The 14,606-nt window shown below is 39.1% G+C and overlaps 1 protein-coding gene across 4 annotated transcripts in view; it reads left to right on the top strand.

The window, feature by feature from the left end:
* Window positions 1-12,290, top strand: part of si:dkey-237h12.3 (teneurin-3) — a 143,699-nt gene extending 131,409 nt beyond the window's left edge. For all 4 annotated transcript variants that reach the window (XM_067599885.1, XM_067599884.1, XM_067599883.1 and 1 more), the window contains 7 exons: window positions 491-1,374; window positions 2,610-2,785; window positions 3,216-3,451; window positions 4,244-4,540; window positions 7,118-8,729; window positions 9,370-9,500; window positions 10,080-12,290. In XM_067599885.1, the coding sequence (XP_067455986.1) occupies window positions 491-1,374; window positions 2,610-2,785; window positions 3,216-3,451; window positions 4,244-4,540; window positions 7,118-8,729; window positions 9,370-9,500; window positions 10,080-10,832 (4,089 nt within the window). In that variant the 3' untranslated portion in view covers window positions 10,833-12,290. The remainder of the gene's footprint in view (window positions 1-490; window positions 1,375-2,609; window positions 2,786-3,215; window positions 3,452-4,243; window positions 4,541-7,117; window positions 8,730-9,369; window positions 9,501-10,079) is intronic.
* Window positions 12,291-14,606: the final 2,316 nt, after the last annotated feature.

The following is a 14,606-nucleotide window of genomic DNA, read 5'->3' as shown; positions in this document are numbered from 1 at the left end:
TTAAATTCATGTATTAGTAGTAACACAGGTTAAAGTCTTTAAGGAGTGCAGGGATCAAAACAACATGAAGATAAGAGCTAATCTTATAACCCAAAGGTTCCGTCGTCACATGTTCATTCTGCTCTCCTCCAGGCACACTGAAATCATATATTCCAAATTTGACAAACTAGCATAATAGGAGAGTACCCCGCAACTAAAAGGTCACATTTGATCCCTCACCAGCCATCATCAACTAGACATTTTTCACCTTTTGAAGCAGACAGAAATCTCTTATGTGAAAATATATTGTTTGTCTGAGACAACTGGAACAGATAGCTGTACTTTGTTTATAGCATACTAATTTTAAGCTTCTCTGTGTGGGTGCTACATGAGTACAATGCAAATGTATTTGTGCCTTTGAGTAAACAGCTGAAATTGAATTTCATATCAAATTTATAATAATGTTCTTGTGAAGAAAGTGACAATAATCTAATAATGTCCTGTTTTTCAGGTGATTTTGGAGTGGCCCACAGACCTAGCAATTAGCCCCATGGACAATTCGCTCTATGTCTTGGACAACAATATAGTGCTGCGCATCACAGAGAATGGTCAAGTGAGTATTGCAGCTGGCCGTCCTATCCATTGCCCATTAGCTGGACTGGAGCGTGGTGTGGCTGGTGGTCAAAGGGCGCAGTTAACCCCTCTAGAATCTGCTGTTTCCATTGCCATATCTTTCCATGGGGCCATCTACATAGCGGAGACAGATGAGAGAAAGATGAGCAGGATCCGGAAGGTTTCTGTGGATGGCGAGATAACGCATTTGGCCGGGTCTCCCTCCGACTGTGATTGCAAAAACGATGCCAACTGTGACTGTTACCAGACAGGGGACGGCTATGCCAAAGATGCAAGGCTCAATGCTCCGTCTTCTTTAGTGGCAGCTCCAGATGGAACACTCTATGTGGCAGACCTAGGCAACATCCGCATCCGGGCCATCTCTAGAAACGGGCCAACTTTGACTTCAGGCGTCAGTACATATGAGGTAGCTTCCCCTGATGCACAGGAGCTGTATATGTTTGACAGCAATGGCACCCACCAACACACTGCAAGCCTGCTCACTGGCGACTTGAAATACACTTTCAGCTACAGCACAGAGAACGACATCACAGCTGTTACCGACAGTAGTGGAAACACCTTGAGAATACGCAGAGACCCAAACCGCATGCCAGTGCGCATCGTCGCCCCTGACAACCAGGTGATCTGGCTCACTATGGGCACCAATGGTGGACTGAAAACTCTTACAGCTCAGAGCAAGGAGCTGGTGCTTCTTACTTACCATGGTAACAACGGCCTGCTGGCTACGAAGACATCAGAGATTGGCTGGACAACTTTCTATGAGTAAGTATAATAGAAATTGGCAAGATTATTCTGTGGAAATCTTTATATCACTTGCATAAGTCAGACTGATTTAGGTTGCAATTAATTTAGGGCTTCTGCATCTGGAACCTGCCCATGATACAAATTAAACACACCTCCTACTTTCTGCATACTAATACAAATTATGTAAACAAATTCACCTCACATTCTGGCATCTAAAGTATTGCCTGCTTCTCACAGATGAGGAGGCAGTATTAACAGGCTTACAGTTCTAAGATTTATGTTTTTTAGGTATGAGCTTGTCACCTACTACTGCACTGAGTTTGACACTGATATTAATGTTTGTTTTTAAATTTAAAGTAAAGCCTCAAGTTATGAGGTTCAAAGACAAATGTGTTTGCTATGTGTGTACTTGTATGTGCATAAATCTGAGTGCATTATTCCTTGTCTCATAGCTCAGCACAGGTTTACTCTATAATTGGTAACACACTTACCTGCAAACTGCTTTAGGGTGCACATTTAATTGAAGCCTAATTATAAAATTTGCCTTAGATCTGTAAAATAGCCTAGTTAGACTTCAATATCCATAAAGGATGCCACTTTTGACTTTTTTTAACTTGACTGAACCATGTGTATTCATGTTGTTTGTTATAGATGGCAGAAGAGGAGCAACAGAAATGTTGGTTAACATTAGCATGTTGTGTTAACATGCATAGATAGAAAAGTAAAGTTGAACAAAATTACCAACTAATGATTATATTTCATCATAATAATCCGCCTGCACTCTATCAGAATGACACTTTTTATTTTGGTAGCATGGCCTCTCAGTGATTGAATTTTTCTCCCCTGTGTAATTTGCTGTCATGTCACATTATGCCATGAATGATATCCTCACTATAACTAAAAAAGCAAAGCATTCAGTTGGGATTATAATGACACATCAATCATCCAAATAATTGAATTCATTACAAGTCTGTGTATTTTTTTATTTTTATATATAAAACCGATGGCTGAAGAGACGTTATTCACCCTTATCAAATATTTGGATTGTGCCTTTGGTTGATATAGACGCCCCTTCACTTATGTCATGAAAATTGAACATATAAAAAAGAGAAAGAAATGTGACATTTTAATTACAATAAAGTTGATGGTTTTACTCAACAAGAATAAAAGATCTGATAATTGAATGTACTGTAGCACTGAGAGCCCTCATATATATCACTGCTTTGTCATTTGATGATCTTTTTGTCAAACAGCTATGACAGTGAAGGACGGCTAATGAATGTGACGTTCCCCACTGGAATGGTGAATAACTTGTACACAGACATCTACAGCGCATTGACGGTGGACATTGAAAGCTCCCTAACAGAGGAGGAAATCAGCATCACCACGAATACCTCAACCATCCGTGCCTTCTACACTCTGGCTCAGGGTAAGGCCACACCGCTCATCCTCCCAACTCAGGTGGCTATTTTGTAAGCGGTTATTTGTCATTGTTTCAGAGGTCACCGGGGCAATGTTGAGTAAGCTTAAGTCATGTATCATTACAGCTCAGAGCGTCTGACAGATGACAGCGTAAATGATTACTCTCTCAGTGTGTGGGTATGGGGTGTCAGGGAAACACATCAACCTTGTGTCTAAACGGTTTCCACTCTCTGTATGGCCAGATGGTCTAGTTATTTCAGTGCATCATTCATGTTCATTCTTTTCATCTGGAAATGGTCTAATTTGAAATACTAAGTACTTTAGGCATAATTAAGTACAACCAATAATTACTTTGGGAGACTGTCAATAACATTAATTGCAGCATGTAATTACCTATTCCTCTGTTCTAAGTTCTGCTTTTCGTTCACTATCAACAGACCAATGTAGAAGTAGCTATCAAGTGGGCTTTGACAACTCACTGCGGATTACTTATGCCAACGGGATGGACACCCACTACCAGACAGAGCCCCACATCCTGGCAGGTGCTGCCAACCCGACTGTAGCCAGACGCAACATGAGCTTGCCAGGGGAGAGTGGGCAAAACTTGGTTGAGTGGCGCTTCCGCAAAGAACAAGCCAGAGGGAAAGTCATTGTGTTTGGACGCAAGCTTAGGGTATGTTGGACAGTTTTTTCTTCTTTTTTTTCTCATGTCACATATAAATGATCAGTGTCCCATGCATATAAAAGTGAATATTTTCTGTGGCCTTACAAAAAAGAACATAGCAGTGATAAAATTAAGGTTAGAGATTTGATAACCCACCCAAGATCCTGTGATAAAATCAGTCTAACTGCCCCCAAAATTACAGATGTTATTTTATATCTGTGGCTGTGTCACTGTCCTTAATCTAACCTTGCAAAAATATTTCTGCAATTCTTTTTCCTATTGTAATTTATGAGTCACATCAACCTTTAGTTCCTGAAATGAGGGCTTATCAATATTCTATTACTGTACATAAGTCCACCTCCTCTTATTCCTCCTTAGAATCTTAGACTCTCAGATCTATGATTTATGGTACTTCATGAACTTAACTTGGGTGGTTACTTTGCCTCACAGTAATTTTCGTCTCTACTAAATTTAGGAGGTTGTGATTTAAGTGTACCTGAACAATCACCAGAGTGTCTCTCAGTTTAATGAGCCTCGGGAAGGGGGTGTTAATCTCTGTGACAACTGTAGTGAAAATCTTCCTGAATACAGTTTAAAGAGCCAACCAGACAAAGAACATTAGAACTGATATCAAATTCAATAAGTTCTTCTTGATATTGTACTATCGTATAATCTATGTGCATGGATTCTATTCATTATTTTTAAGTATTATCCAATAATTATTATTATCACTAGTAGTAGTGGTAGTAGTAGTTGTGGTTTTATGTCTTTACACCTTCTTAAATCAAATCCTTGCCACAGGTGAATGGACGGAACATTCTTTCAGTCGATTATGATCGCACCCTGAGGACAGAGAAGATTTATGATGACCACAGGAAATTCCTCTTAAAGATTATATACGACACAGCAGGCCACCCAGTGCTCTGGATGCCCAGCAGTAAGCTACTGCCGGTTAATGTGAGCCGCACTAGCAGCGGGCAAATCAGTGCCCTGCAGAGAGGCCCCACCACTGAGAAACTCGGGTATGATAGCCAAGGCCGACTGGTATCCAGAGTGTTTGCTGATGGGAAGATATGGAGTTACACCTACCTGGACCAGGTGAGAAGATAACGCATCCAGAGGAAGCAATATGTAAGGGTTAATGTACAGCGAGCAGGTCGTTATTGTGAAATGAACCCCAACAGGGTGATGCAGGACCCCGACGTGAAGCAGAGGTGCCTTGAATCACCCTGGAGGGGTTCATTTCACAATAATGACCTGCTTGCTGTACATCATCCCACTTATTACATGACTATTTAGTCATCAAAGAAATCAATAATTTTACATAAAATATTGATTCAAAAATGATTTTATTGATTTATAAATGATTATATTGCTTCCACTTAGATTCTACGGTTTGAACTGCTTATAACTTATAATTCATTTTAAACTGAACATTTCCATTGATGGTGAAGTGAGACAAGGTGAATGGGACTTCTTTGGGAATATTGATGTTGAGATTTCTGTTCTCATTCATCTCTAAGTTTCCTTCTTGCCTGGGCTTTGCAGTTGACACACCTGAACCACAATTGTTACTAATGTTACAACTGGTAACAATATCACTATTATCACTACCACTTAATTTAGTATGTATAGAAAGGCAACTAGGAGAGGCGCTCACCAGATCCGCTGCCCTTTCCTGGATTGGAGGACAGGATATTGCTCTGCCCTTTCTGTAATGGTTGGAGACCAGTAGTTTTTTTGCCACAGGGTGTCACAAATTAGCTGCAGTTGGTAATTTTACCAGACTTCTTTCTGCAGACTGATATAATAAAACATGATCCTCCAGAGTCTCAGAACTGCCTCCATCGAAACGGTCATAGCAGCGGTCTCCTATTCAGAAATAACAGACCGTAGAATGCCGTAATTGACCAATCAGAATCAAGAATTCAACAAAGCGTTTAGTAAGTAAGATATATTGTACAGCAGGGTAGTCATTATCGCTACTAGATGAATCAAGACCCTGACATGAAACAGAGGTCTCCCTGGGGAGGCTTATTTCACAATAATCATCAGCTCCATGTGCATAATTCTGCTTATTACAAAGGCACTAAGCAAACATAGTAATCATTTTACACTAACTGCAGATTTAAACCATTCTTTTATGTGAAAAAAAAGAAAATTCAACCTGGGTTATCCAACTGCTCTTCTGTAATTGGGATAACCAAAGATGCAAGGCTCAAAATGGTTTGAACAGTGGGGATATTGACCATATCTGCCCCAGTAACATATTTCTTGCCTTTCTGTTTGCTGAAGTAACTCAAAATGCATTGCAAAAATGTATTCAGTACATGTGTAATACAGTATACAATATACTCTTGAAATCACTGACTGTGTAAATCTTAGGACAGACCTAAAGACTAGCAGTGTTAAGTACTGCTGCATGTAATCTTGGATTATGTATTCTGTTTGTATTTTAAAGCATACACTGTGTGTATACTTTAATGAGGACCAGATGAAAATTAGCTTTGGTAACATTTATGTTTAATACTGTACATAGTCCCTTACAAATAAAATATGTCCATAAATAGCTGAAACCTACAAAGACTGGACACCTAATGACAGTTTCTACCAACATACAGATTTTTTTAATCTTAGCAGCCGAAGAGGAGGTAAAATTGAATGACTGAGTAAAAACAGAGACAACATACTGGGCAAGTAGCAGGCTATGAGTATAGCTATAGTATAGCTTTGATTTTTTTTTTAAATTATAGAAATTTACTTCCTTGCTAAATAACTAAGTCAACACTGTTGCAAAATTATATACATAATATATATGGCACATGTATACCACACAAACATTAAAAAATAGGGATCTACTATATAACATTTTGATCAGAAATGATCAAAACTGGCAGGTCTTCTGATATGTCCCCTCTGCTGTTACAGCATGTCAAACAACAAAAGAATACCGTGCTGCTATATTACTCTCTCCATCTCTTCCACATAAATATTCTTTAGTTGTCTTGCAGAGTATAGTTAAGACTACACAGTGAAGCTCAGCTATAAAAAAAACATGCAGAGATTTCTTCAGCGACTCCTGGCCTCATCCTTTCATTGCGTGACCTGCAGAGGCCATGTCAACACTCTGACATAAGGAACACAGAGAGCTCAGGGAGCACAGGGAACCTCAATATAGCTACGGATGACTGAGCATGACATTTTAACAGAAAGGGTGGTAAACCTTTGCAAGACTTCCTACACTCTGAACTGCATACACTGTAAATTAATTAAACTAGTCTCTGTTGGTATGAGGAATAACAAGTAAATATTTATTATGTCTGATACATGTGTATGTAAACTGTACTAGACAATTGTTAACAAATGAACTTTTTCAAAAGAATATGCTATACTGTTTTGTACACCAGCATGCTTATGACAGCACTTCTTATAATTTTGTACATTCTGCATTAACAGACGAGTCCATGCGCAGTGTAGTTGGTAGCTACTGTCTCACAACAGTGATAGCTGATACAAGCTAGTGCATTTTTCATATACCCTGTTTCTCCCTTTCTCAAGACAGGAAATTTCTACTCAGTCAACCTGCACCCACTCTGCTTGGCATTACACACATATTATGCATTAAATATTATGCAACTCAAGAAAACATTTGCTATTTTTCTCTTTTCCCTGCAGTCCATGGTTCTCCTGCTCCATAGTCAGCGCCAGTACATATTTGATTTCGACTCCCTGGACCGGCTTTCTGCTGTCACCATGCCAAGCGTAGCCCGCTACACCATGCAGACCATTCGTTCAGTGGGTTACTACAGGAACCTTTATCATCCCCCAGAGAGCAACGCCTCGGTAGCTGTGGACTACAGTGAAGACGGCCTCCTACTGAGAGTATCTCACCTCGGCACAGGCCGTAGAGTCCTGTACAGGTACCGCCGGCAGAACAAACTGTCAGAGATCCTGTATGACAGCACAAGGGTCAGCTTCACCTATGACGAGACAGCAGGTGTGCTGAAGACAGTTAACTTGCAGAATGAAGGTTTTATCTGCACCATCCGTTACCGCCAAGTGGGTCCCCTGGTGGACCGCCAGATTTTCCGCTTCAGTGAGGATGGCATGGTCAATGCACGTTTTGATTACACTTATGACAGCAGCCTGCGTGTCACCAGCGTGCAAGGCGTCATCAATGAAACGCCACTTCCCATTGACCTATACCAGTTCGATGACATCTCAGGAAAAGTTGAGCAATTTGGAAAGTTTGGGGTTATCTACTATGATATAAATCAGATCATATCCACTGCAGTCATGACCTACACCAAGCACTTTGATGCACATGGACGCATCAAGGAGATCCAGTATGAGATATTTCGCTCACTCATGTATTGGATCACTTTCCAGTACGATGATGTGGGCCGAGTAACCAAGCGAGAGATCAAGATCGGCCCCTTTGCCAACACCACCAAGTACAGCTACGAGTATGACGTGGATGGCCAGCTCCAGAATGTATACTTGAATGATAAAGTGATGTGGCGCTATACATATGATCTTAATGGAAATCTGCACCTGCTGAACGCAGGAAACAGTGCCAGACTTCTTCCTTTGCGCTATGATTTGAGAGACCGCATAACCCGTCTTGGTGACATCCAATACAGAATGGACGAAGATGGTTTCCTCCGTCAGAGGGGAGCAGAAATCTTTGAGTACAACTCCAAAGGACTCTTGGTGCGGGTATACAGCAAGAGCAGCGGCTGGACAATTCAATATCGTTATGATGGACTCGGTCGCAGAGTGTCCACCAAGACGAGCTTAGGCCAACACCTGCAGTACTTCTACGCAGACCTGAGTTACCCAGCCAGGATTACACATGTATACAACCACTCCAGTTCAGAGATCACCTCATTCTACTATGACCTCCAAGGCCACCTGTTTGCTATGGAGATCAGCAGTGGGGAAGAGTTCTACATCGCCTGTGATAACACTGGCACACCTCTGGCCATCTTCACCAGCAACGGCCTCCTGGTCAAACAACTTCAGTACACGGCGTACGGTGAGATCTATTTTGACTCAAACCCAGACTTTCAGCTTGTGCTCGGGTTTCATGGAGGACTGTACGACCCCCTTACCAAACTGCTGCACTTCGGGGAGAAGGATTATGATATCATGTCTGGGAGGTGGACTGTTCCAGATGTCTCTACTTGGAAAAATGTTGGCAAAGAGCCAGCTCCTTTTAATTTATATATGTTCAGAAATAACAACCCCATCAGCAAAGTCCATGAAGTCAGAGAATATGTTGCAGGTAAGAGACATTGCAGTTGAAGCTGCTGCTATTATTGACAATGATTAGTAGTGATTATAGAAAACAATTACTTTACAATTATTCTGCCAAATATTTTCTCTATCAATCATTTTGTCAGTAAATTGCCAGCAAATAGTTGAAAATGCCTGTAATTTCCAAGAGCCCAAGGTGGCATATCCACATTTCTTGTTTATCTGACAATTAGTCTAAAACCCCAAAACATTCAGTTTACTATCATATATGACAAAGAAAAGAAGCACATCTGCACATTTAAGGAACTGGAATCAGCGAATGTTTGGCATTTCTGCTTAAAAAATATTTAAAAATTTTAAATATTACAATTAATAAGTTCTCAAAATTGTTTCCAATTCCATCAATCATCTAATCTATAAAATTAGAATTAAATTTGGTTTATTTTGGAATACTTAACAAGTTAAAACTTTTTACTTAAATTCTCAGTGTTCAGTATTCAAGGAATTGTTCCAAAGCCCACAATTTAAATGTATTTGACTCAATATACATTATACACAACTTTCTCAAAAATAAAGTCTTCTGGGGGAAAAAAAAGTTGAGGTAAAGTGCTATGGTATTCATGTTGTAATTTTAAACTTTCTGTCTTTGATTTATTTTTCTTTTACAGATGTGAACAGCTGGCTTGTAACCTTTGGCTTTCATCTTCACAACACCATTCCTGGGTTTCCAGTTCCAAAGTTTGACTTAAGCATGCCATCTTATGAACTGAGGAAGAGTCAGCTCTGGGATGATCTGCCGGTTGGTTAAATTAATATCTGTCATGCATACTGAACACAAGATTACTGAATAGCAAAAGAACAACTATTATACTGCTCTAGCCAACAGATGATATGCTTTTGATAGTGTAGGGGAACAGACGGGCAACAAAAAATAACTTTGTTTTTTCCATTGTTTTCCTTTTGAAGTAGTATTTTGAAGCTAACATCTCTTAATTGGATTGCTATGCATTTCATAGAATATCAATTTTAATTGGGCTGTATTTGCATAATAATACGCATAATGAGCACAAAGTGCACTGTTTTATTGCTTCAATTGAACACATTTTAACACTAACTTTATATGTAATACTGTGGTGTCGCTACTGTTAAAACAATATTTTGAAGCCATTTATGCTAGGCTTCTTTGGTTTAAGGCCTTAACACAAACCGTGTTGCTGTAAAATCGTGTGGGATATATCTACTTTTAGCTTGAAAACACCATTATCTTAGACGGGGATGGAAAACTCTCTGAAGCAAAGCAGTAGCTGGTTCTAAATGGCCTGGAGAGCCAGGTTCTGCCATGTTAAGGCGTTAACGTTTCACTGCACTTTTCCTACAGTCTATCTCTGGGGTCCAGCAGGAAGTAACCAGACAAGCACATTCTCTCTTGTCATTCGAGCGGCTGCCAGAGGTCCATCTTAGTCGAGGTCGCAGAGGTGAAAAGTCTTGGCTGTGGTTCTCAGCGGCCATGTCTCCCATTGGAAGAGCCGTTATGTTTGCCATCTACAAGGGCAGCGTCCACACTCACACACTTAATGTGGCCAGTGAGGACTGTATTAAAGTTGCAACAATCCTCAACAATGCCTTTTACTTGGAAGACCTCCACTTCACCATAGAGGGGCGGGACACACACTACTTTGTAAAACCAGGCCTTCCAGATGCCGACCTTGCTGCGTTGCACCTCACTAGTGGACACAAAACTCTGGAGAACGGTGTCAATGTGACTGTTTCCCAGTCCACCACAGTCATGGATAGTCGGACTCGCCGTTTCGCAGATGTGGAGATTCGTGCTGGCGCTTTAGCTCTTCATATTCGCTATGGATCCACAGTGGACGAAGAGAAAGCACGGGTTGTTGAACTCGCTCGTCAGCGTGCCCTGGCAGGTGCATGGGCAAGAGAGCAGCAGCGCGTGCGTGATGGTGAGGAGGGGGTCCGCCCATGGACAGAAGGGGAGAAGAGGCAGCTTCTGAGTAGTGGAAAAGTTTTGGGGTACGATGGATACTATGTGCTTTCCATCGAGCAGTACCCGGAATTAGCAGACAGTGCTAATAACATCCACTTTCTTCGGCAAAGTGAAATCGGGAAAAGGTAACAATACGAGGTGCATTTTCTGCCAAAGAGACTTAATTTTGGTAGAGACATACTAGTGGACAAAATGACAAGCAACTGTAATCAAAGGTTGCTGATATGTACCCCGAGTGTTGATGTGTTTTTGTAAAGAAAAAAAAAAAGAAAAAAAAAATACAAACGGGTCAAAAGCAATGCTGTGCATTGTGACCTAGGGACTACAGAGTAAATGTATAACTACACCAAGCCTTAACATGGCAATTACAGGTCAGTTCCTCTGTAGCACAACAAGCCTTTTGGACTCTGGACTCTGAAACAGAGGAATAGTAGTGTCTTTGAGGAAACAGTGAGCTCATTTAGGTGTTTTATGTTTGTTTTCATCAAGAAAAGTCTGGCTTAACAGAAAGTATTATAAGAGCAAAGGAAATGTTTACATTATGCATATCTGCACTTCTCTAGAAGTACGGGGCTCATGAGTTCACACTCCTAGAGCATGCAGTGTACTTGAGCAAATGTTTGTTTTTAAAATCAGACTTCTGAAGTTAGAGATATCCTCACCAAACAACCACTATGTATACGAGATTTAGCACTGTAAACATCAAAAACATCAAAATGTCTTATTCTCTTTGAGATGCTTTGAAACAGAAAAAAAGAAACAGTTTCCATGTTTAAATACCCAATATTCATTGTGAAAAAAAAAAGACAGTAAAGGTATGAAGAACTCTGTCGGGGGGAAAAGGCACAGGCGTGTCTTGGATAGCACAGGGACACCATGTTTTGTAAATTATGCAAGAGTTTTATGGCGTTTTTTAAATGAAACTGAATAAATGTCTGTACTAGTCATATTAAGAGTAATTTATGTTGTGTTTATACATAAATAAAGTCCAGCTGGTTTTGATTTTTTAATTTTCTTTAATTTTTCAGACGCATTTTTTTTTTTTTTTTTTTTTAAGTTACGTTCCTCCTAATATGGCTAATATGGGGCTTCTTCACAATGCTCTGTTTACGTGAGAAGTAAATAACAGAAACATGTGCATGTAGTGACAAGTATATACAAGTGGTGATGTATCTATAACATGCAGTCAACTATTATTTCCACTAAATTTAATGTTTATCAGGCATAATGCCTTTTGACCTGGCTTCCTGTCCAATGAATATTTCATCAACACAAATATTTTATGAACCCATCTCACATAAACAAGGTTACAGTGGATCCAAATATAGATCACATCCATGTTCTCGGTAGGTATAATTTTTTTTGAATGTTAAATGCACTCATGGATTAAAATGATATTGGGGTTCTTTTCGGTGTGTTGTTTTTTTAAGAATTGGATAAAGTTGTGCCTTTTTTGTTTTCAATGACAAACCAACTGTTCAGTTTTAAAATGAGTATGAGTAGTGAGAAAATGCATTGAGAGACAGGCTACTCAGACACTTATTTGGATATCATCAACGCTTCAATATTGATATGTATGCATAGCTTAAGTATTCCAAAGAAATATCAAAATCACAAATTACATTAATGATTAAAAAGAATCCTCTGAGATACAAGGCGAGAGAAGACAAATGCAGCATTACTTTGAAGTTAGAATAAATTAAACCCTAGCAGAAGAAATTAACAAATGCGTCTAACCTGATTTTTATAATTTTTCCTAATTTTTGAAATTACATTTGGGTTGTGATCAGCTTTCCCACACTCATGTTAACAGTTATGCATCAAAGCACAGAGTAGTTCTGATGACTGAATACATAATTCTGAAAACAAGCCCTACATATGAAACTGATTTCTTTTTCATAAACTTCAAACAGCATTTCAAGCCAAATGGGAGCTGAATATTCTTTGCTTCTTTGCTCAAAGGTTGCTTTATACTGTTGTATTTGACCTCCTCTTTGCTGCTCCAGCATCTCACAGATTCTTTATATGATTTCTGAAATTTAAAAAATGTTTTATGACATATAGAGTTCAACAAAGCTGCTTCTCAAACACATGCCTTCAAAGTTCTCATCAGGCTCCCTTAGGGTATGCCACCACCCTCACCATCAACCTATAAGGAAATGTATTAATAAGATCCCCTGTGAGCCATTGTCTATTGTTCCTTCTTTCTGAAATTACAGTGAATTTCTACGAACCACCATTTGTTTTGATATACCCGTACAAAGAGTTTCAAACCCCACCAAACCCCTACTGAAAAATCTTTAAATATAAACTCAGCTCTGACTAATATGAAGCGTTCAAAACTCTCGTTCTCTGATGCTCCCTAGTGGTACAAAGTGCATAGTTCAGAAAGTCATCCAGCTGACTGTCTATCTACATATCATGTAGTAGTGCGCTTATTATAACAGCAGGCATCACTGTATTGTCAGAGAGTTCAGAAAATATTGCTTTTCATTATAAGATCAAATTATTTGCGTGCATTGTGGTGGTTGATGAGCCAGATGTTAGGGAAAAAAGACCAAAACTCTAACTTCTGGATACTCCAGGTTAATTTAAAGAGATATCGAATGGAATAGATGAACCAGTGATATTATAATGATCCATAGTACTGCTGCAGTATCACACTGTGACCACAGTAGGCAGTGCCAAAGCAACAGTGCGGCACAGCACTATGCAGTGCAACTAGATCCACTTCAAAGGCTTATATAAAAGAGATGGCACGACTTTGCAAGAACATCAAAGACCCAAACGGATCATGCAATAACCACATCAGAGCGATGGAAAATATGAGGCATGTTTTATAATTCAATCGAGCCTCATTTGCATATGCACGTAACACAAAAGGTAGCCATATGTAATTCACACTACCGAACATGAAATAATTTAGCCATCTATATGTGCTAACAATCAAAACTTAAAGTATAATAAGGAAGCAATTCATTGCATATGATGCTTGAGTCTGACATCATTTAAGTGGTTGATTTTGACCTTTGGGGCACCACAATGACTTCATGTCAAAATGAAATTGAAATGAAACCTTATCTATATATCTATATAACTTAAATTTTGCATACAGGTTCATGTCTGGTGGATGTAGGGGTTTAGAAGACAAGATTTGACTCCAGTTCTTTTTTTTTTCTTAAAGCAGGCCTATTCAAATTCAGTTACAGCTGAGAGTAAGGAAAGCTATGATAATTTAAAGTGAAGCTGAATTTACAGTAGTAATACTGCAATCATTGATGTGATATTAGAAATGTGCAACCAAGTGCATCAAACGAGCTGATTAGATAATTATGAACACATGAAATAGTCAACAGATTGAGCTCTCTAATGAGCTTCTAGGAAATAGAATAGCGGTGTGTAGTTGACTGCTTCTCCAAGGACATCACAAATTTTAAATCTAAACATACATTTTACTCCTGTGATGGTATACATTACAAGTAATATCTTATGTTACCTCTGACTTACACTACATCTTCCTTTTGTGCCAAACAGTGTCATTAGATTTTCACAAGCACACAAGGTGATAGTGCTCATTACTGCATCTACGTACCCTCATAAATTTAATTTTAGAGGTGTAACAGAGAGCCAAAATACATCTCACTTTATTAGAACGATTTCCTTGCAAGATTTCCAAAATATATACAGTTTAAATTTAACCAGGGCCGAGTTAAACTTTCACCTATATAGGAGAAAAACGTTTCTCAAATTACAGCAAATACAACACGGATGAAATATATTTAAAATTTAAAACAATTCATACAATTTCCAAACCCACAAACTACAGTAATCTGTTCTTAATTCTATTCAGTTTCGGAACTGAAAGTGTTGCATATTATGATATAATAAAGAAAAGAAAATCTA

This window comes from Thunnus thynnus, chromosome 9 (genome assembly GCF_963924715.1).
Source record: "Thunnus thynnus chromosome 9, fThuThy2.1, whole genome shotgun sequence".
NCBI lineage: Eukaryota > Metazoa > Chordata > Actinopteri > Scombriformes > Scombridae > Thunnus > Thunnus thynnus.
This window is presented reverse-complemented; position numbering and strand designations above follow the sequence as displayed.